This window comes from Topomyia yanbarensis, chromosome 2 (assembly GCF_030247195.1).
Source record: "Topomyia yanbarensis strain Yona2022 chromosome 2, ASM3024719v1, whole genome shotgun sequence".
NCBI lineage: Eukaryota > Metazoa > Arthropoda > Insecta > Diptera > Culicidae > Topomyia > Topomyia yanbarensis.
Window position 1 is genome coordinate 29284666 of NC_080671.1, and position 23595 is coordinate 29308260.

Below are 23595 nucleotides of genomic sequence, written 5' to 3' on the forward strand. Positions count from 1 at the left end.
AAAAGGTTCCAAAACCACGAGATACAGCCTACAGATGCAATTCCAAGAATTTTGATACCCATATTGCTAGTATTCCATTGAAGTTCGCAAATAGTCCCCCTGCACAGGAACCTGCTTCCGGAGACCCGGATTCCTGGGAACCGAATGAAGTAACCCGATTCAATTTTAGCAAGTCCAAAAATTGATGAGTTCCTGAATCCAAAACGGCCAAAAGTATCGAAATCGGTTGGATATTACCTTAGTTATGGGCATTTTAGTTTTGTGGGTACCTGGGTACCCACATCGGCCTGTTACGTAGTAAAAAAATCAGGAGCCCCTCCTCACTCCCACCCTTACTATATCAACAATATTATTAACCCAAAAGCTTGACTTAGTGAAGTTCTAAGATGTCACAAAATTTCAATTTCCAGCTATGGATAAAACATAGGAATTTCATTAATTGAAACTTAAAAAGGTATCCGGGTACCGCGTCGGACACATAACGGTTATGGATAGTATAAGCTGTAAAGAGTCGCTCAGTTCGATAGAGCGTGGAAAGCACTCCCCGTATTTTATGGGGAAAACACGGCAACTCCTGAGTTTTATTGTTCCAATTGCTCCATTCCGGGTAATGAGAAGGCGCAAACTCTAGCTAAGGTGATTTTTATGAAAGATCAATTCACTTCAACGAAGGCAAATATCGTGGAGCAGTAGAGACTTAGGAAAGTGGCAACATTCTATAATTCCAAAAGTGTCCACGAAACCCTTTTTTAAGGTGATAGATATGGGTTGTAATGTAATTCGGGTGATGCCGATGTCAAATCATAATACGTTGGATGCGCATTCCTTGCATATTGGGCTTGTGGAGAACGGTCTTTGAACTTGTGGCGAGGGATTATCACGACATCGAACATGTTGTCTGGGCATGAGACGAGTATTGTGGTGCCAGATCTCAGATAAACAATTTCTTTTCGGTTCGGAACGTACTTGCGATGAGCGTCCAAACATAAGTTACTTCTTCATTTTTGTCTATCGTTTTCTGATGTCTACTACAAGAACCAGCAAAAAATCTATTGCTGCTGCAAAGACCAGCCGAGTGGTCTTTTGTGTACTATAATGGTGCAAGCTTCGTTGTCCGCCATCTCTTTGGTGTCCCTAATATTCCCTTTTCTACTAAATCCCCTGAATGTCGCTCTTGTGAATTACCCCATTGTGAATGTCATTCCAAAGAATATTTTGCACGCCTCCCAAATGTCGAAAAATGTGTCTTCTAATTTTAATTGTTAAATCAAAAAACTTTCTTGTATTTTTGTATTGAAATGTTTTTGAATGCCTCCCGAATTTTTAATTACCTTCAGTCAATATCTTAGGGCCTAAGAAATTCAAATAACAACTTTTGTATATTACCAATATTCATAATTTTAGAATGGCTATTGCATTAATATAAAAAAATAAACTGAGAGAGCTGAAACGCCCTAGATTTAAAAATATTAAATTATAAAACAATAAAATTATGGGTACTTTCCTTAATAGCCATAACGCTCATAAGGTGTCCGTCTTAGGCACAGTTTCCCTAAGCCGCAAATAAAATGTATTGTGATAGAATTGGTCTTGTAGTAATGAATTACTTTACGATTACTTTATGATTAATTGATTACATTGTATTTATGGTTGATTACGCGAATTATTTTAAGAGTACAGACAATTACCCTACTTATTATTGATAACCAATGTAATCGACAGATTACCGAATTATTTCGAAAAATCGAAGTAATTCTTGATTAAGTGTCACTGTTTTAGCCTGTTGGAAACCCCTTGACTACTACCACTATCCAGGTTATCTTTTGTGGCTGCCCCTGTTTGCTCTACATGTTACAAATTGCTTGGGAGTGAGGTGTTTGTTTGTCCACATGTGGCGTCCCAGCCGAGTAGTACATTATTAATGTAGACGAGGATACTTCGAGAGCCGTTATAAGATGCCTTCCGAAGTGTCGCTTCCTTCGAAGAAACAATACTGCACAATGGAAGAGAATATGCTCCGAGCTCTCAGGCTTATAGTTACAGAATTGACAAATGTCATCTTGACTTTTGCCAACTTTTTTCAGGGGATACAAAATAAGCAAGCGATTATATGTAAGTCTTTTCATTTTAGATTTACTAGGTTTTAGCTCTCATTGTATCTGGATGTATGAATTTTTTTAGCTTGTCGAACGCCTACTAACGCTAGTCGTTTAGTAGTTGGTCTCTTGTCCAAGCCGAAAGTTCTTGTTTGATGGCATAGGTAGATATGCCTAGAAATGGTTCTGGTCCAACATACATGGGTATTCGGCTCGGTGTCCATCGAACGCTGTCGCTTAAGTGAAGCGTTTCTTCTTCGCCGCTTCGCTTAAGTGGCTAGTTCACCGTGTACCTCCCTCCGACACTCCGGTTGCTCCGCCGTACTGGTCTGTGTCTTCCTTGACCATTGTCCGCTCCTCGACGCTTGCTGGAGAGTTAAGAATGGACAAAGTGCAGGACACAACATTCCCCCTTAGAGTGGGACACCTTTGGGTCCTTTCGGAATAGTCCAGGGGTGGAAATATTTCTCCTCTTTCTGAACGCGCTTGTAAAATCAAAAGATGTTCCCTATTGTACGTCATCAGAATCATTCTAGTAAGTTTGCAAACATGAAAAGGAATATTCTGAAAGCATTTTGATACCAGATTATATGCAGGCGCAGCATTCTTCAACATTTCTACCAAAGAGCCTTTTGGGCGTTCCTTAAGCGAGCGCTTGAGTTCCTCTCAGCGCAGCTTGTACCCAGGACATGACTGTATTCCCAGAGAAATTTCCTTACAGTGAATACATTTCACAGAATTTTTTTTGTGGGAATCATTCACATATTCCACTGTTCGCAGTTGAGGTAATTCATGACGCGCGGTACAAACAAGCGGACATGTAGACGAAGCCTTTCCATTATAACGTGGTTAAGTAGAGTAGTCCCTTTTGCAATTGTTTGTATTCGAGGATTTTTACTGGCTGAAGCAAGAGTTTTTTAAATCGACCCATTACGTCTTCAAGCTGAGCCTCGCAAGTGAGACCCGTCTCGGAAACAACCCCATCTATTTCCACATCTGGGGCTGGAACCTAGACGCGGAGCTTTGCCGTAAAGCAACTTTCATAAGAAATCCCGTTCGCTTACTTCAGGCTACCAACTACTACATCGAAACCGAACCTTGCTGATCTTGGTCGTTACCGAGCAGTATGGCGCCGGTGTGTTTAGAACAGCGAATGAAAGTAAAATAATGTGGTTACTTATATTTTGTGTTGATCGATGAAGTTTCAAGTTGAAGAACTGTACCGTTACTCTACTTGCACTGCGATCAACGATTACATACGAGCTATTATCATTAAGAACAATATACTGTTATTCAGCTTCGAAATTGAAGTGGACGAAAAAGTCGACTTATCCATTCAATCGTCTGGTTACGCATGAATTCTTGGTTGTGCCGCGAATGGAGAAGCAGTAAAAAGAAAAAACCCGATAAGTAGCCTTTTAGATGCCTTAGCTTGTAACGTTTCGTTCGTGCACACAACGTCGGCAACTTCAGCGCCACTTCCGTAAGGAAGGCTGCCGACGCAAGACGGTAGTCCGGCCAGAGACTCTAACCACGGGCGGGTAAATGAAAGTGGCTCAAACACAATGTCTCATTCGACTTTCCCGAACGCAAAAAAGAGCAGAAGACTAAATCCGAGTAAGAGATCGAAAAGGTAAGCTAATCGCGGGTTCAAATAAACACGGGTAAACTAAATTAAAATCTACGCGTTCGCCTTAGGGAGAGATTGCCGGTGACCTTTAAGCTTGAGAGGAGTAGCGTTTCACTTCATGATCACATTGTGTATTTTCAGTTGGTTTACATTTGTTCTAGGTCCCGGGACAAATATTGGTCATGCTTTTACTCCTACGCTTATGCTAACTCATTAGCCTAGTATCGATCTGACCTGCAGTTGGTGAACAGCGGTAACGGGAACTGGTTGGTGACGTTGGCGGTGGTATCTGGAACTGATTGGTGACGTTGACGGCGGTAACAGGAACTGGTTGGTGACGGTGACGGTGGTAACTGGAACTGGTTGGTGACGTTGACGGGCGGCAGGCGTGAGCGACCGCGTGCGTTGATTTTCGATGAACTTACTTACGCAGAATGTTTCAGTAGGCTGCTCGATTCGTAGCAATCATCCCCGAATTTGTACCATAAAACATAGCTCGAGTGGGTGATGGTGTCTCCGATAGCTTCGTGACAGGTTTGCTATGTGCCGCCAGGTGGCACGTGGAGAGTATAGTTCTGACGTTGCACGTAATGCTCGGCGGGTGGGTTATGTTGCCGACCTTCTATGCGACGATGTGTTATGTAGCAACTGTATTTTCCGACGAGGGGCGCTCTGAAGCGTACGCGCCGAGTTGTCGGTTCTACGAGCCCCAACAAAAAACCCACGTTGGCGCGGGTTTTCAACCTGGTCAACGTGATCGATTAGATGAGATAACCTCAGTTTCTGCTTATGTCTTACCTGACTATACTGGTACAGACCGCACAATTCGGACTGATTGGCTACTTTGCTTGCCTATTTCACTGGTTTAAGCTTTCTTATGAGAACGGCTGCAATAAAATAGGTTTTAGCCCTATGTGCCTAGCACGTGTTTAATGAGATCGGTCGGAATTTAGCTCACCTTACAGAAACAGTAATCTTTTGCACCGTAACCGTGTTCTACACAAATATTGTCAAGTTTAGCCGTACCGTAAGAAAAATATCACATCGAAATTGATTTAATTAATTCTATGGCTAATGGTTTCACTCTATCTGACCGCCGTGTAAAGGGATCGACAGTCTCCACTTAAGTGATCTGATCAGTCTTTTTTGAGACAATTAGTGGCGTGATCTTGGGAAAACAAAAGCATTTTCCTTCTCGCTCAGTCCCATCGGCATTTGTAACTGATCCTTCTACGGGTGGGAAAAACGAAGGGGAGTGCGTGGAGCAGATCTCGGTGATTTAAATTTCCATCAGCAAGACAGTCTCCCGTTGACGGATAGATGGCACTGAAAGTAATGCTGTCAGTCGTATGCACAGTGGGCTAATTAATATCGTTACATACTCGCGCATGCTAATCAAATAAAAATTTTGAAATTTGAACTAAATTTCAAAATTTTTATTGCGTTATGCTTTAATTAACGGAATAATTATTTAGAATCTAACAATAAGTTTGGCTAAAATTCCCATCGTTGAATTTGTATTCGCAAATTACGCAGAACTCTACCAAAACATTGAGTAAACTATCTGAATTCGGCTTGACTATGCTGTTCTGTTCCCCCTTTTTCTACCTTTCCATGTATTCATTCATGCGCTCATGTGAACCTACCAATCATTCTAACAAAATCCGATTACTTCAAAAAAATTTGAAAATTTGCTAACCCTAAACCAAAAATGACTCCAGAAATGTCTGGAAAAATATTCATTCCGAAACCGATAACTCCAATTGATAAATTGGAAACATATTTTTACTAATACTTTACTGATCTCCTTCCATTCGCTCATTCTTCAACGCCCTTTTCAAATCTTTATAGCAGAACAACACGTCAAAGCGAATCAGACGCTTTCAGACGTTACAACATACTGGAATTTACGGTGCGGGTATATTTTGCGAAGCTGTCAAATGTCAACATAATTTGGCATGCAAACGCAGAAAACAAATTAACTAAAACTAATTTGATACGGAAAAACTACGAACAGATGCAAATTAAGATATTTTCGGTGGGCTATTCTGTCGGTAAGTGGTTAATTAGTGGCGGTGACCTTATTACTGGTGGTTTAACTTTCCGGAGCTTAACTATATGGTTGTCAACAACGTGAGGAAACAGCGGACTGACATCTCGAACGTTGGACGTTTTGCCGTAGCACCTCAGTGAGTGTTTTATTTAGGCTTGTGCGATTGTTTTTGTGCATCCCGGCAGATGCACCGTCATAGCTTGACTTTTTTTACTGAAATTAGCCGTGGTTATAGGCCACGGTCGTTGCCTATGCTCGCTTAAGGAAGGAACCGTGGAACGTTCCAGGAATTCGTTGCCCGGTTTCATCTTCCAGCACATACGTGTTTGTACCCAATTCGGATCGAATCCGCGCTTTGGAATATTTATTTCCAAATTTACCGACGAAATGCTTCGATTTATCGGACAGGTGTACGTTTCGTTTGTATACAAAATCGCCGGCTCGGAATTTGTGTTTCTGGTTGGACCGTAAATTGTATGGCTTTGAGTACCTTTCGTACGCTTTGTGGAGGTTATGTCGCACCAACTCGTACAACTTCTGGATATTTTCACTGCGTTGGGGGGAGTCATAGTGGTTTCCGTCATCTGCTTCTCGAAGATGTTCGTATTCTGTGCCACTGCTGACCATATTTCTACCGAAATTTATGAAGTAAGGTGTAAATCCTGTGCTCTCATGGACGCTCGTTCTAATAGCCATTGCAATTGTCTGGACTGATTCGTCCCAGTTACGATGATCCGGTTGCTTGTTCAAAGCACATCGAATAGCGGTGACGATGACACGGTTTACTCGTTCAGACGGGTTTGGGCTCGGGTGATACACTGCCAAATTCCATTGGGTGACCCCGTAGGTTTTCAGGGTTTTCCGGAATTGATCTGACAAGAACACCTTCGCGTTGTCCGTAATGCATATGGACGGGGCTCCAAATAGGTTGAACACCAGGTTTTCCATAACCGCACAAACGGCTGGGGCGGTGGCGGATTTAAGACATTGGACTAAGACAAATTTGGAGAAAAAGTCGCAAATGACTAAAATCCACACGTTTCCCTTTTTCGTTCTCGGGTAGGGTCCAAGGAAGTCCATCGAAATCATCTCCCAAGGTCTCGTGCAAAGCTTAGGTTTCCCACAGGGTGGGCGTACGTTTTGATTCGGCACTTTCGATTCTTTACAAATTGGACAACTATAGCAGAACCGCTTAATTTCAGTGGCCATGCGAGGCCAATAATACCTTTCCCGGACCTTTTCGAGAGTTTTCAAAAAACCGAGATGGGCTTCATTGTGAATTGCTTCTATTACTTTTTTCCGATCTGCTTGAGGTAGGACTTGTTTCCATCGGTAGGCAGGGTCCTCTAACATGGATGAGTTAGTTACAAACTTGAAAATGTTCCCATCAACTATCTTAAAATCACGATATCGCTCCTGATCGCTTTCTATTACCCGTTTCAGATCTTCGATGTACGGATCGTCCAAAGAAGCTTGGACGGAGAATATCGAACGGCTTAGAGCATCCGCGGATATGTTCTCGGAACCCTTTTTGTATTGCAGCTCGACGTCATACTTCGATAGCTTTAGCGCCCATCGAGCGATTCGAGGACTTTTTGACTCAATGGACATCGTTTTCAAGAAAGTCAGACTCATTGCGTCGGTTTGCACAACGAACCGATTTCCCTCCACGAAATGCCGGAAGTTTTCGATGGCCAGAAGGACCGCTAAGCACTCACGCTCGGTGGCACTATATTTTCTCTGCGTACTGGATAATTTCCTAGAGAAATAGGCGATGCATCTTCGCTCCCCGTTCTGGATCTGCACTAGTACGGCACCGATAGCAAGGTCTGAGCTATCCGTTTCAATAATAAAGCTTTGTGAAAAATCAGGGTTGGCCAACACGGGTGCCGATATAAGCACCTCCTTAAGTTTCCGTAGTGCTATATCACCTTCGGACGACCACTCAAACTTCTTACGTCCCTTTTTCAATAGGTCAGTGATTGGCGTAGTTATGTCGGAGTAGTTACGGATAAATTTCTGATAAAATCCGGCGAGACCAAGAAGCCTGCGTACCTCTTTAACTGTCCGGGGTGCTGGATAATCGAGGATAGGTTGGATTTTTGCGCTGTCGGTCGATAGACCTTCTTCAGAAAGCACGTAGCCGAGATAGCGAATACTTTTTTGGCAGAATTTGGATTTTAGGATGTTAATTGTGAGACCGGCCTTGCGCAACCGAGCCGCGACACACCGAATCAACTGAAGGTGCTCCTCAAACGACTCGGCCGAGATGATTATATCATCCAGATACACGTAAACGAAGGGTTCCAAATCATGTCCTATGACCTTCGCCATCAAGCGGGACATCGTTGCTGGAGCGTTAATCAAACCGAACGGCATAACCTTGAAACGGAAGAGGCCTTTGTTCGTCCGGAATGCGGTCATGTTTTTCGCCTGCTCATCTAGTTCCACCTGATAATACGATTCGGTAAGGTCAATTACTGAAAAGAAGCGGGCTTTCTGAATCCTTTGCAATATCTGGGTCATATTCGGGATTGGAAATTCGTCCTTTTTGGTTACCGAATTCAAACGACGAGAGTCCAAACAGATCCTCCACTTTCCGTTTGGCTTCTTAATTGGCAGCAGTGGGTTCAGAAAGTCGGCGGAATGGGTGCACGGTTCGATTACATCGAGGTTCTGCAAACGCTCCATTTCAGTGTCGATCACAGCTTCCACCGTTGGTGACCATTTATAGGAAGGGATCCGTTTTGGAGTCGCTCCAACAAGTAACTCGATTGAATGTTTGATCAGCGGAGTTCGACCTAGTTGGCCTTCTTGGGTGATCGGGAGTTCTTGTATTGCCTTAAAGAGGTTCATTCGTTGATCGCCATCAAGTGCATGTTCCGTCTCCAGATCACTTGCATCAAAGGGTCTGTTAGGTATTTCGACGGTTGGCATCTCCAAACTTTCATCTTCCTCGATCGATGGAGTAATGGCGACGGGCTCGCTAGAGGGTACAAGGTGAAAACAAATGTGACCAGTATCTTCTCCAAAATAGTCTTCTATATACGCTAATTCAAACCTTTCAGTTTCAGACTTACTCTCTGCTTCTGGAGCTCTGGGCTCATCAACCAATCGAAAATTGAACGCTCGAAGGAAGTCAATACCAAGAATTAAATCTTTCGATATTTCGGGGACTACTAGCGTTGGGATTACCTTGGTGATGGATTTATACCGATATGGAACATTTATGTATCCCAGACAAGAGTATGGCGTTCGATCAGCTGTCAGGATTTTTAAGTTGCAAGGCTGGATTTGTAACCCCAGCCGATCAATCAGCCGACGTGAGCTTATAATTGACACGCTTGCTCCAGTGTCAGCAAGTCCTTCTACTTTTACATCCAGTATGGATACAGACAAATGAGGGCAACGTCTAAAGGTTGTGTTGATTAAATAAATCTGTTGTGAATGTGGAAAATTGGGACGGGGAACCGCTGCGAGAGGAGGGGTTTGAGAGAGGTTCCCGGAGATCTCCTCCTCTACCCGTTTTTTGGATTCGTTTCCCCGACGGGACGGAGGTTATGTTGTTGGGGACATCTAAATGCGGTAGTTTCGGGATGACCACACATGTGGCAGAAAATCGATTTGTGCTGATCGCATTCGCGCCACAGATGACCTATTTTCCGGCAATTCCAACAGATCGGCCAGCCTGGAGTTTCGGACCTACGAGCCGAGTCAGATTTCCTGCAGTCTCATTTGACTTGGATTGCCGTTACTTCGTCCTCCTCATAGCCTTCCTCTTCTATCAGGATCTCGTCAGTGAGTCGTATTTCATTCACGCTATTTGCTTTAACACAGGACCGTGGATTATACAAATGTCCTTCCAAGGTGTCAAAGCGATAGCACAACTGTGCTAGATGGTCCATGGAATGTACTCGTTCCAACGCCAACCTTCGTTTGTACGACATTTTCATGTTTTCCACCACGATATCAAACTTTTCCTCTTCTGGCATCGGCCGAATTAATCGTTGAGACAAAGTTTCGATATCGGTTAGGAACGCACTGAACAGCTCGTTAGGTCTCTGCTTTCGACTGCGCATTTCTTCCCTCGTAAAACGATCTCGGTTCGGGTTGTCGTATCTCAGTCGTAGATAATACATCAAGGTCTCCCATGAATCAAACTTCGGTTCGTAGGCCGTATACCATATATACGCATCTTCTTTAAACAGTAAATGTGCGTGTGTTCTAAGCTCTTCCTGACTAATTTGATAAGACCGACACAATAAATTTAACTGTCGAAGAAAATCAATTACGGGTACGGGATTTGCATCTCCAGCAAATTTTGGCCATTTTTCCATAATATTGCAAGTTTGGTGGGGTAACCTTCGGCGAGCATAAGGTTGAGCTAAACCAGCGACCGGGGATAACGGAGATGGTATTGCATCAGGTACCGCATAGGTAGCCGAGTTATTGGGACGACGATGAAAGATTGCAGGATTAGGAGTCGTCTCGGGTATAACATACGGTGTTGAATATGTCGGTAACGTACTCCGGTATCTGTCGTAAAATATGGGCGGGGTATTTGGGATGTTCACTTGTCCTTGGTGGTGATCCGAATTTTGTCGAGGCAGTTGTAAGGGTGGCGAAAGACTCTGCTGGCCATTTCTTTCTAATAGTGGTGGGGGATGTTCTGGGCGAGTAGAACTTGACCGCCTTGGCTCGCGTATGCCCACATCAGCCATCTGATGTGCTAAGTTGTTCACAATCGTATCTCGAACCAGTGGCCGATCCGAACGAAAATTCAACAAGTTGTTCACGTAGGTTTGTACATAATTTTCAATGTCCTCGACATGCACGTAATTCAAAAAATTCCTATTTTCATTTCTAGGCATCCCTACTGACCTGGTGTCCTGGTCAGGGGCCTGTCGTGTCTGAGAAACATCGTTTCCCGCGGCAGAGATCGGGAAATTGTTATTCAGCTCAGTGTCCGGTCCTAGTCCATTGATCGACCGTCCTGCTCCTGTAAATCTTGATAAAGGTGAACTCAGCGATCGATATCCGAGCAAGATTGATGATGGAATAGTCGCAGTCGGGCGCACTTCGGGATTTAAATTCGCTAGCCATGGTGTGCCTACGGATGACACTAATTGCACATCGGCATTCCGAACGGATAACGATTGAGATGCGACAGACCTCACATTGATGGTTGGACCCGAGGGCTCTACCAAAGACGTTGTTCCTAGGTGCTCAAATCTCGTTGCCAAATTGATAGGCCCCAGATTGAACGAATGCCTTTCAGATACTCCGGGAAGTTGGAACGGCGTTCGACCAGTCGCCAACGGAAACGATGACCTGGGGGTCATATATTGCTCACGTTGCATAGCTCGGTTACTCGGGAGAGAAGAGTTAAGCTGCGGGTTGGGCAAATCTGCAAGGGTTTGCTCCAACTCTAATTGAGCTATAGAAATTCGTTGAGCTCGAAGGTCATCCGCAACTTCGAGAGTTGCTTGGGTCGAGTTCCGTAAACCAGTGTTTGACGCAGGAGATAACTCTCCTGATAGATTAGTACTTTCTCTTCTAGGAAGGATTGTATCATCGGCGGTTTGCGGTTGAGTAGTTGCTATGTTTGGGAAATCAAGCTTTGTCATGTCCAGTTCAAAATATTGTAGGGCAAGTCGCAATACTATCTCCAGCAGAATTTTCTTGTTGCCTCGCTCGGTAACTGTTGATGCACTGCACCGTCGAAGTCGTCGATAGTAGTGGATCAATCGTGAACGTCCACCTAAAGCACGACCGACCTTTAATGCTTCTTCGAGATCATGTAAACTATTAGGGATTATTTGATACTCTTGGGTGATCGAGTTCACTGATGGGTACTCGGTTAAACCCTCGCTCCGAAACCAGTTGCGCAGAATTCTTCTACCTTCCGGTCCACTATTCCCACTAAGACATCGGAGGTTAAGTTCATATTGAACTTCCTCGTCCGTAAGATCATCCGCATTTATATGAAAATTTTCCATTTAGGAATGGTAGTAAAATTTTATCGAAATATTTCTCTCTAATTTAGAGCAATAGTATATAAGAAATAACCAAGTATGCAAATGCTAACTAAATCTAATTCCAAGCTAATCCTAAGCTATATCTAACGTAACGCCTACAAACTAACTTTATATCGATCCAAACCTTAAACCAAAAAATTCTACCTCCAAAACTTGAATTGCAAACTAAAATTTAGCCAAACTTCAAATATTTAATCGCAGGCCCCACGTTGGGCGCCAAATGTAACGTTTCGTTCGTGCACACAACGTCGGCAACTTCAGCGCCACTTCCGTAAGGAAGGCTGCCGACGCAAGACGGTAGTCCGGCCAGAGACTCTAACCACGGGCGGGTAAATGAAAGTGGCTCAAACACAATGTCTCATTCGACTTTCCCGAACGCAAAAAAGAGCAGAAGACTAAATCCGAGTAAGAGATCGAAAAGGTAAGCTAATCGCGGGTTCAAATAAACACGGGTAAACTAAATTAAAATCTACGCGTTCGCCTTAGGGAGAGATTGCCGGTGACCTTTAAGCTTGAGAGGAGTAGCGTTTCACTTCATGATCACATTGTGTATTTTCAGTTGGTTTACATTTGTTCTAGGTCCCGGGACAAATATTGGTCATGCTTTTACTCCTACGCTTATGCTAACTCATTAGCCTAGTATCGATCTGACCTGCAGTTGGTGAACAGCGGTAACGGGAACTGGTTGGTGACGTTGGCGGTGGTATCTGGAACTGATTGGTGACGTTGACGGCGGTAACAGGAACTGGTTGGTGACGGTGACGGTGGTAACTGGAACTGGTTGGTGACGTTGACGGGCGGCAGGCGTGAGCGACCGCGTGCGTTGATTTTCGATGAACTTACTTACGCAGAATGTTTCAGTAGGCTGCTCGATTCGTAGCAATCATCCCCGAATTTGTACCATAAAACATAGCTCGAGTGGGTGATGGTGTCTCCGATAGCTTCGTGACAGGTTTGCTATGTGCCGCCAGGTGGCACGTGGAGAGTATAGTTCTGACGTTGCACGTAATGCTCGGCGGGTGGGTTATGTTGCCGACCTTCTATGCGACGATGTGTTATGTAGCAACTGTATTTTCCGACGAGGGGCGCTCTGAAGCGTACGCGCCGAGTTGTCGGTTCTACGAGCCCCAACAAAAAACCCACGTTGGCGCGGGTTTTCAACCTGGTCAACGTGATCGATTAGATGAGATAACCTCAGTTTCTGCTTATGTCTTACCTGACTATACTGGTACAGACCGCACAATTCGGACTGATTGGCTACTTTGCTTGCCTATTTCACTGGTTTAAGCTTTCTTATGAGAACGGCTGCAATAAAATAGGTTTTAGCCCTATGTGCCTAGCACGTGTTTAATGAGATCGGTCGGAATTTAGCTCACCTTACAGAAACAGTAATCTTTTGCACCGTAACCGTGTTCTACACAAATATTGTCAAGTTTAGCCGTACCGTAAGAAAAATATCACATCGAAATTGATTTAATTAATTCTATGGCTAATGGTTTCACTCTATCTGACCGCCGTGTAAAGGGATCGACAGTCTCCACTTAAGTGATCTGATCAGTCTTTTTTGAGACAATTAGTGGCGTGATCTTGGGAAAACAAAAGCATTTTCCTTCTCGCTCAGTCCCATCGGCATTTGTAACTGATCCTTCTACGGGTGGGAAAAACGAAGGGGAGTGCGTGGAGCAGATCTCGGTGATTTAAATTTCCATCAGCAAGACAGTCTCCCGTTGACGGATAGATGGCACTGAAAGTAATGCTGTCAGTCGTATGCACAGTGGGCTAATTAATATCGTTACAAGCTTACATGATCAGCAAATTTTAAATCAAAGGAAGTTTGGCTTTAATAAAGAGAGCATCTCATGAAGCTAGTAGGGAAAAAGACGAATTAGGACACAAGGCGCATGACCCTTAAAGCCAAACAACAACGAATTGGGACATGTTTCAACAGACATTAAAAATCTTTTAGAGAGGTTTCACGTCAATCCCAAAGACTCCAAGGATCTAGAAGAAACTACCAGAATCTTTGAAATAAACTGCCCATCAACCAAAAGGACTGTGAAAAAAGGTCTCATAGTGAAACAAGAACATAACTGTTGTCAAATTTTCTTTTCAAGTTCTAAGTCAAGTGTATATGGACGTGCAAAAATTGGATCAAAAACCCTGTTACTTTCCGAAAATGTATATTATACATTATTATTGAACGACGTAGAAATTTTCGAAAATATCGATGGATTGAGTTTGATTGAAAAGATTGTTTTTAGGCTAAAAATTTATAAAAAATTATTTAAAATAGTCAAATAGTATTGTAATTCCAAAAGTGAAATAAATCAAGAAACGTTTTAATGGTTCGCTTCTGATACACTGAAATTAACCATCTCTGAAATGTTTTAATCGAACTAAAAAGTATCTCTCTAAATATGCCAAAAATATTCCCAATATATTAATACAGAAAAGGTAGAAAACTAGGTGTGACGTACGATATTTTTAGCATCCGCCAAAACGTTCCACAAGAAAAAAACTTATTCCAATTAAATACGATAACTGATTCCCTGTCTGGTAAACGGATATCTAAATACAATTACTGAACGTTGTTCCTTTTTCCCTATCAAAACACCTGTTCGATTTTCCCTATCCACAGCCAAACCCCAATTAACCAACCCACGTTGCAGTGCAGGAAGTATGTACCACTACAACCGAAACCGCCATTGCTCTCACAGCAAGCGGAAATTAGGTTGGTCAAAAGGACCACCATAAAGCTGACTTTCGCAATATGTGAACGTTGATGTGACTCGGCAAATCAACGCAGGACAGCCGGTGAGCGACTGTTGTGTGCACAATTTAATCAAACACAAACTGCAAACTATTTACCCCCATCAGTTTTATATGGACGTTGTTGTATGCACCGACTGCTGCGTTTTCGTTTTATTGTCCGTATCCTTTCGTAGTGCTTCTGATCGCCGGTTGGGTATCCTTTCCAGCGCCAACTAAGCCACCAATACCAGAAGCGCTTTCGAACGACGACGTTTCAGCGTCAAAGTTCGCGCGCGGTCGATCGATTTTATATCGGTGGTTGTTTGCTTGAATTTAGGGTGGGGTTCTCCCCCGAAACAGAACAGGACCTGGGTTGGTTCTCGAAGCTCTGAAGACGGAGACGGAGGGTGGTTGATTCATTCACTGTGTTTTTATGTCGGTAGATAAATATTCCACATGTGCATTGGTCCCTCGTACTCGCACTCGTGGCCCTCTTTGAGGTTGTTGTTTTGGATAATTTTACGTTGAGAATTTTATACAGGCTGTCTACTGTTCGAGTTTTACGGACATAAACTGGTTCAATGATCGCCTTATTTTTGCTGTCAAGCACCAACAAACACACACTGATTATTTTGAAACAGATAACACAGTCGACAGGCATACCAGGGTTTCTTTTCGCACGCTGAGTGGTTCTTCTTTGATTCCGGTTGTTTCGGGAAAAGCAAAACAATAAAATACTCAATACTCTCGTGTACTATACTCTTTTCAAGACGGGTCTCGCTCACTCGGTCGGTGGTAGCAGTTTTGCACGTTTCTCTATCCCTTTTCAGTTGACCTATCACACTTTAAAATTATGTTAGCAAGCGCACTTTAAAGATTTTTTCATCTGTTCTGATACATTTAAGGCAAATTTCAATTCCACTGGTAAAATATCGGAACCACAAAGACTAGACACGTAAAGCACTAACAGCAAGCACAAATGAATCTAACAAATCATTTCACTGTCACATTAGAAACGTTCACTAGACTTGGTTTTGTGGAACTCCTACGACGGAAGCAGCACCAAACTCTAACAATAAATTATCGTTTCTTCTCTAACCACTAGCTGAAAATCGATTCCAAGAAGGAAAAAGCACTTTATTTGGTCCATCCGCTTGATTCTGCATTCGTCGGTATCCTAGTAAGCGCTGACACAAGCACTGTTCGCTTCCAATGGCATCCGGTTGTCGAATAAATCTGGCACTTTTATTGGCGTTTTTTTTTTGCAGGACAGTATCACTTATCACCAAACCCAACTGATTGGTACAGGAGTCCTTTTTCCTTTTGTTTTATTTGCACCCACAAAGGACACCAGAATTTCCACCGCCGATCCAATCGCCAAAAGTCGAGAGACATGTCTGACTGGCAGCGGAAAAGTGTTCTACTGGCGAAGCGCCTCCTTCGCCACAGAAGAACTCATTCTCTGTGAGAGACTGCACTCACTGCTGGCCTGCTTGCTTGCTTCGACTCTCACACGCACACTGAGTTGCTTTGAAGGCAGCCTTTTGGGTGTGAATTTTCCGGATGTGTTTCACCACGCGCCCCTTCTGGTGGTAAACAAGGAACGGAACTCTTGCTCGGAGATCTCGTCGCTCGTAAGGATATTATACTGCCAATGAGCTAGTTTGTTGCTGGCAGCACTCTAACCACCTAAATCGGCGTGGCCGAACGGAAGGTGGTCACCCCAACTCGGAAGCATGCTGTTTTGTGTGAATGAGTCATTCAACGGGCGGCGGTAGCGTCGTCGTCGTCGACATCACTTTCTCGGACTCCCTGTTGCATGTTTGCCAGAGCCGTTTCTGATGAATAGACAAGAAGTGTGCACGAAGTGGTTCCGAGAAAGGTCGAGTCGGCGAAGGGAGGCAACATTTGTGCAGTAAGCATTTGTGAAAGGGTGCAGTATTTGGTGAGTGTAGAACTGTTTGAAAGTCAACTAAATTTAAAAAAATATATCATTCATAATTGACAAGAAAACGCTGTCAGTCTATTTCCTACTACTTAACATCAAACATGACACGTGTTGCTACAATCTGGAACATTATTCGAGGGAACCAGCTAAAGTTTTGGCAACTTTTTTTATGCAGAACAAGACAAAGTAGTAGAAACTCTGATGAAATCATTTCTTTTTAATATTTTCTGGTAGCAAAAAAACTGTAAATAATTATCTATCTGTAGAAAATATTTCCCTACTTATAATTTCGAAGCACTTTTTCTTTTCCTGACTCGCGCATACACATACACATCACAGTGTACATTTGGTGTTCGTTGTATTATTTCGCAACCATCCCTGGTAAATATTGACGGGGGCGCGTAAAAACTTTTCCTCCGCATTATCATCATAACAATGAAACTTTATGCATCAAAGGTGACGACTGAACGGGGCCATTTTCTCTCTATAAGATTTCCTAGAATATAGGAGCGCTTTGCGCTTCTAGCGTATTGAATGTGATTTTATAAGGTGTTTATTGTTTTGGTGTTCGTTAAAATCGATGGAATAAACATTTTTGAGACTTTCGTCAGTAGTAGGCTGTGCAAGCTAATCATTCAGTATGTTTATAGAAGGAATCTGTTTCGCCTTAAATTGTAACTTTTCTGAAGATATTTTTTAAAAATTCTAAAACAAAAACAGGAACAATTGAACATGTCAGCATACTGTTATAACTATTCTGCCTCAATATTGTTCAAAAGACACTGTTATACTATCGATTGGAGCTTTTCATTCGATATTTAATCGCAGACACAAACCTCACGTTACACTGAAACATTCTGTTTGTGTGTGGAGACTTGTTGTACACTTGATGAAACACAACATGGAACAGTCATGCAACAGCCTACCACAACAGAAGCAGCGTTACCTGCTTTGTCACACTGTTCATGCTGTCAGTTGAATCTGTTATACGCGCGTCGAAAGTTCAGCCAACTGTTACTGTTGCAAACAGCGGAATGCGACGTAGCTGGGCAGTACAGACATCAGGAAAGCCTCAGCGCGATTCGTATGAAAGTTTATGTATTTTTGCACAGGTCTGAAGACCCTAGACTCAACACTAATGTTTGAATAGTACTTTGTGTTTTTTGACAAATGCTTAAAAAAAACAAAATTTAAAATCTTTTGGGAATAATGTAATTTCGTTTGGAAACTTCTATAAAATAAATAAACTCCCTATGAAATGGAAATGGGATCCGTGTTGTACAATTTTAAGACACTTTGAGCACTCCGAAAAAAAACTTAGTATAATCCACCAGAAGTAAAACAAAATAATAAAACCGTCTTCAAAAATACGTAAAATTCCATCTTTTGTTGAATTCGAAATATTTATGCAAATCGATTTGTTATCACACTACATGTATCCTAAAAATGGAAATACACCGCTTTTTAATTAAAGATAGAAGAAATTATCTTTGAACTTCAAATATTATACACAAAATAATAACACCAGTATGTTATACCACTATGGAAAATAAATTGAATCAAAGAATAAACTGATTCTGAAGTTTCTATCATGAGTATTTGGCCATTTAGTCATTGTTTCTTACTATTTCTCGTATTTTTGTTAGTCCCTAGCTATGTTCTGGTCTAGAGAAACTTCCCTGGGTTTCCTACAAAAAATCCTTCATAAGCCGTCTCCGGAGAGTACTGGGTTACGTTGCTAATATGATAGGGTGGCCATATCAGACGAGCTCAAACCCAGGACAGTCGAAAGGGAATCCCCCCCCCCCCCTCCTAACATTAAGCTCGAACGTGGCTGGCGCAATTCTTCCTAGGTTGTTGACTGTAAAGAATTTTTTTTGGGGTCTTGCAGGCGGAGTGCTGCCAGAATGCTGTCAGAATATCGTGAGAATCCGATCATAGAGCACTTCTTCGGATTTGCACACGCGGTTCTTATTACATTGAGCGGATGTAACGAAATATTTTGAGATCGTCTGCGATAGACTGGAGAGAAGTCTTCAATACTAAATACACATCATTTATGTAAAGTAGAAACTTCAACGGTCTCTGGTAGCTTCCCTGATGGTTTGCACCTGACGTCGAATAAAATGTGGGATCTGTGAGTTAGGGTCGAAACTACTGCAACAACTGCAATTAATTCCAAATTTCTGTTTCGCGATCAATTGTAGTTCACTCTATCGAAAGCGGCAGATAGGTCGGTGCAAAATATGTCGGTTTGAGCGTACTCCCTGTTATGTAGGATGTTAGATACGGCAGGTTACTCGCTGTTCAACGTGAAACCATGTTGATCGTCGAGAAGGTACTGTTTACAATGAACCTGAAGTGGTCCAACATCACCAGCTCGAGACAGTGTTCAATGAACTATAGTTATTGTCGTCTCGTTTATTACCATTTTATGAAGATGAAACATGTTCGCGGATCTATAGCAAGATGATAAGATGCCACTGGAAAGAGATGCTCGAAAGGTTTGAAGAAGCGGAATCGCCAGAACGTACCCTTTCAGAAACAACGAATGGAATATGAAGGGTTTCCTATTGAAAGATGATTCAAGACGAGAAGAAACTCGATTACCGCAACTTGTTTCATTGGAATCGATACCGCCTAGAGTTTGATCCACAACTGTTTGTTCGTACTATTCTGTCTGTTTTTAGAAGTAATAATGGACTTGCATCTTTGTGTTTTTAAATCTGGCATTATTTTTTTGAAATTTAACATTTTTAGTATTAACATGGCGAAACAAAGAAAAACAAAAGTGAATTGGTGCAGCGAATCTTCTTACAACAGCTGGCAGAACTATAGCAAATTTCTGATAGCGCCATTTTGAAAACTTTGACAGCTGCCCAAATCTTGACGGATATCTGCAGGCTGCCAAATTTTCTTCCAAATGGAATACTGCTCATTCAACATGTCTCGTATCTACAAATTAATGAATCGTTGTTACTATTGTCAATTTCCAGGTGAAAAAAGCGAATTGAAAAGATAAATAACGAGGTATTTTTGAGCGATTGAAAAGAGACATCGGAAGGAACAATTGGGAGATTCGAGTGTACTAGGCTTTGTTTCTCGTACTCTGCTTTAAAGTGAGTTTGCGTTTCATTTATGGTGTCGTCGCTATACGACTGAATGAAAAACAAAATATTATAGATTTAGAGAAGAAAACCAGGAGCTTTTCCCTGGATGTCCCAGCACACCAGGACAGTAAATTGAAAACCAGGACATGTCTTGGGAAACAAGGACATGTGGACTGCCCAGAAAAATAATGAATTTTTGAAAAATCAATCGGCCTGCCCCTGAGTCGATTCCTAGTCCCACAAGGAGTACTTGTTCCAAATTTGAAGCGAATCGGACAAGTCTAGCTACCGGACCAACGTGCCTGAAATTTGTATGAGATTTTTCCACAATTTACATGGAGAAAACCCACTCATTCGCCGAAAGATAATTTAATTGTCTACAACTTTGTCGAAGACTGCTAGTCAATCCGGCTTTGTTCAAAGAAGTTATTAAACTTTTAACGAAGTGATGTCTGAGTCAGTTTTCTATGGGGCCTAGTTATGCATGGTTGTGTATCAGTACTCGATTCCCACGAACTATGCATTTTTGCGAAATAACCGTTAGATTTAGCTCAATAATATGTTCAGAAGAATTGTAGTAATACGAGTCATGCCTTGGTTGAAAAGTTAGTTCCAACTTACCGCATAGAGGGCGCCAGCACTAACTTTTCATAGAAGAGAGATAGAATATCGAAATGTTCGGAAGAATTATTGAAAAATGTCTGCTCTACAACTTTGTAGAAGCAACCTAATATCTATCTCTTTCCGTTGAAAAGTTCGTGCTGGCGCCCTCTATGCGGTACAATGTGGAACTAAAATTTTCTAACCCAAACATGACTCGTATTATTTACTACAACTCTTCTGACCTTACTATTGAGCTAAGTCTCACGGTTATTTAACAAAAATGATTAGTTCATGTGAATCGAGTACTGATACATAACCATGCACTGCTAGGCCCCATAGAAAACTGACTCAGACATCACTTCGTTAAAAGTTTAATAACTTCTTTGAACAAAGCCGGATTGATTAGCAGTCTTCGACAAAGTTGTAGACAATTAAATTATCTTTCTTATTTTCACTTACAGTGATAATACGATGCATATAGTGCCACCTAGCGGCAAAAAGGCAAGTTAGTGGGTTTCCTCCATGTAAATTGTCGAAAAATCTCATACAAACTTCAGGCACATTGGTCCGGCAGCTAGACTTGTCCGATTCGCTTCAAATTTGGAACAAGTACTCCTTGTGGGACTAGGAATCGACTCAGGGGTGGGCCGATAGGGGTTATTTTTTTCTTGTCACTCTAGTGGTCACCTTATAATATGAGGTCATCCCTGATCTTCGAATGCAGCCATGGTAAAAAATCAGTCGAAATGATTATCATCAACGGCGTACGTGTCATTGTCGATCTTTCTAGCGATACAGAGCGGTATACTAATATGAGCAAAACAAGTTGTCCAATAAATTTTTTGGTAGAAGCCAATAGGAAACGTTGTGGACTACACGTTCACAAAATAAAGGAAACACCAAACTGAAGAGATAATAAAAATGTCGCAAAGCCTGTGCGTGGGCTGATGTGCAGCTGTTCGCTAAATCTGGTAGCATCATAGATGACTTAACTTACGTCAACTCCCTGGTCAGGACTGAGAGATGAAAAAGATTCAGAGTTGCCAGAAAATCTGGCAGGCGACTTGTGGATGTGGCAGCTCCCTACATCACATCTGTAACAATAAACGATGTACGGAAAAGATGCGACTTTTGCCATTTATACCCAAGTAACCATAAGCATAAAGCCATTGCACAATATTGGCTATACATTTGCACTCATGTTGTATTGAAATTCAATTATAGCATTGGCAATGCAATCATGCTTTATATTAACATCATAAATGCATACATGCACAGCCAAAGTACAGCATTATTGTTTACTTTGTATACGTATATAAAGCTGATACAAGGCGTACATGCTTCAAGGATCTTTAAAGCATGTATGCTTTACATGTGTATTTGATGCTACTATGTAGCAAATATAAAGCCGATATAATTCATATTTCATTTCATTCGAACATATGCAATATAGCCTAGACAGCTGCGCCTTGCCGTGAGGGACGAGGCATGATACCTCTTTGCGAGACTTACTAAAGTTAATTTTCATAAAACAATATTCATATCGTGTGAGAACGAAATTCCGATAAGGATATTCGTTACAGTACACTGCATTAGAAGGGAGTCAATTACGATTCCCAACAAAATTTTCATATGGTTTAAATCTGTACTTGTTTGCCATTTATGAACAATTGCTTTCCGTCAAAAGTGACATGAATTGGTCAACACGTAATTTTGAGCACTTTATTTTGGAACTAGGAACTTTTACATTATTAGTGATATTTTTGTTCAATGTGCTTTTGCAATTTTGACCAATGCCGACACTAGTCACACCGGAATGCATACATTTTAGTCTACTATCTGCAAAAATCAAATACGTCACAAAAAGTATATTTTCAATGCCTTCGAAATGAAACGATCGTCGGTATCTGATTGGAAACATACACAACAATTTTGTATCTAAATTCGAATCATATAGAACTAGCATATGTAACGAAAAAAGAATTCGTGAAAGCAGTTACTATGTGCGCCTTAATTGGTCGGCTGCTGTTCGACCGCCCCGGTGTACATAGGAGTATTTGATTGAAAAACCTGGCCGAAAGAATTTAAATATTTATTTGCAGCAGAAATTAATAATCAAGTGATAATATATATAATATTAATAATTAAGTAATAATTTGTAGGTTTGTATTCATATAGAAGTGCAAACAAAGCTTTCTGGTCAATCAAAGACTTGCTTTATCAATTATGTAAAAAAGATATTTTTCATATTGTATTTCCAAAAGATGGGCGGATTGCTATTTTCATTACTCAGGATTTCAGTTGATATCAAGTAAGTTTAGCAGATTTTAGGATATAATAACCAGGAAAGGCATGTTTGATTGCTTTTTGCGTTATCTCGTTTGATCTTCTAGTCGAGTTCGCCCCACCAAATATGAAAAGATCTTCTTCGAGAGAATGTTTCTTAGCTTTGTTACAATTCTTAAATTTCAAAGTGTAGTTGATTTCAAGGGCTTTTCTGGACACTCTAAACCAGCTTTCACAATCTTGGAATCAGCTGGATTACCTGCCTACGTTGGCATATCTGAGCTGTATTTGATATTCAGTACCAAGAACAGTTTCCCTAAGATTTTGATTTTTTTTAGCTACATACACTTCAAAGTTTATGCAGGACGTCCAGCGTACGAAGGAACCTTCCAGCAGGCGAAGAAAAAAGTTTTCTGTAGAGAATTGCAGTTATGAATCGGTTTCTTTTCGTGCAGAATTCAACTACACATTTCTTTTGCTTCAATTATGTTTCGAAATGAATCAGATGATGTCGAAGCACTTTGGAGCGCTCTGGTTTATTAAAACCACCATTTTGCTTCCCACGTAACTAAACTTGAAACTTGCCGACAATTATCCATTATTTCCAAAAGAAATATCGTTGCGAGAATTTGGACTTCGCACGGACAATGAAGTAAAACGAGAAAAAATGTCCAAAATATCTAATAATTCAAATAGCTCAGATTCAAAATGGCGCAATTACGCGCAAATTTTTTTCGTCGATCTAGTAGTATTTGAATTAAACTTAATCAGAGTATAAGAGTTTTCACTGGGACGGATTGGAAACATAAACTTTTTCAATTTTGAAAAGTAAGAAAATCACAGATTTCTTATTTCTTTGTATCTAACTTCAATAAAACTAATATTTGATAAGAAATCATCTGCGCGAAAAATGCTCATTCGGTATTTTGTTGTTGTTCCGGAAGGTACTAAGGCTGGTACCAGTATACTAGCTCGAAATTACTTCTACTGCCAATCGAACAACCAACATATCGACTCTTTGCAGGGCCACCAATAGAATACATAAAGAGTTTATTTGCCATTTCTTAGCACCTGTATATA

General features: G+C 41.5%; 2 protein-coding genes across 2 annotated transcripts in view; both read right to left on the reverse strand.

The window, feature by feature from the left end:
• Nucleotides 1-23595, reverse strand: part of LOC131679484 (protein sickie-like) — a 259274-nt gene that overhangs the window by 111774 nt on the left and 123905 nt on the right. The window lies entirely within an intron of this gene.
• LOC131679377 (protein sickie-like) overlaps nt 12441-23595 on the reverse strand; it is a 228088-nt gene continuing 216933 nt past the window's right edge. Inside the window, exon 7 of the mRNA XM_058960090.1 lies at nt 12441-12594. Within this exon, the coding sequence (XP_058816073.1) occupies nt 12441-12594 (154 nt within the window). The remainder of the gene's footprint in view (nt 12595-23595) is intronic.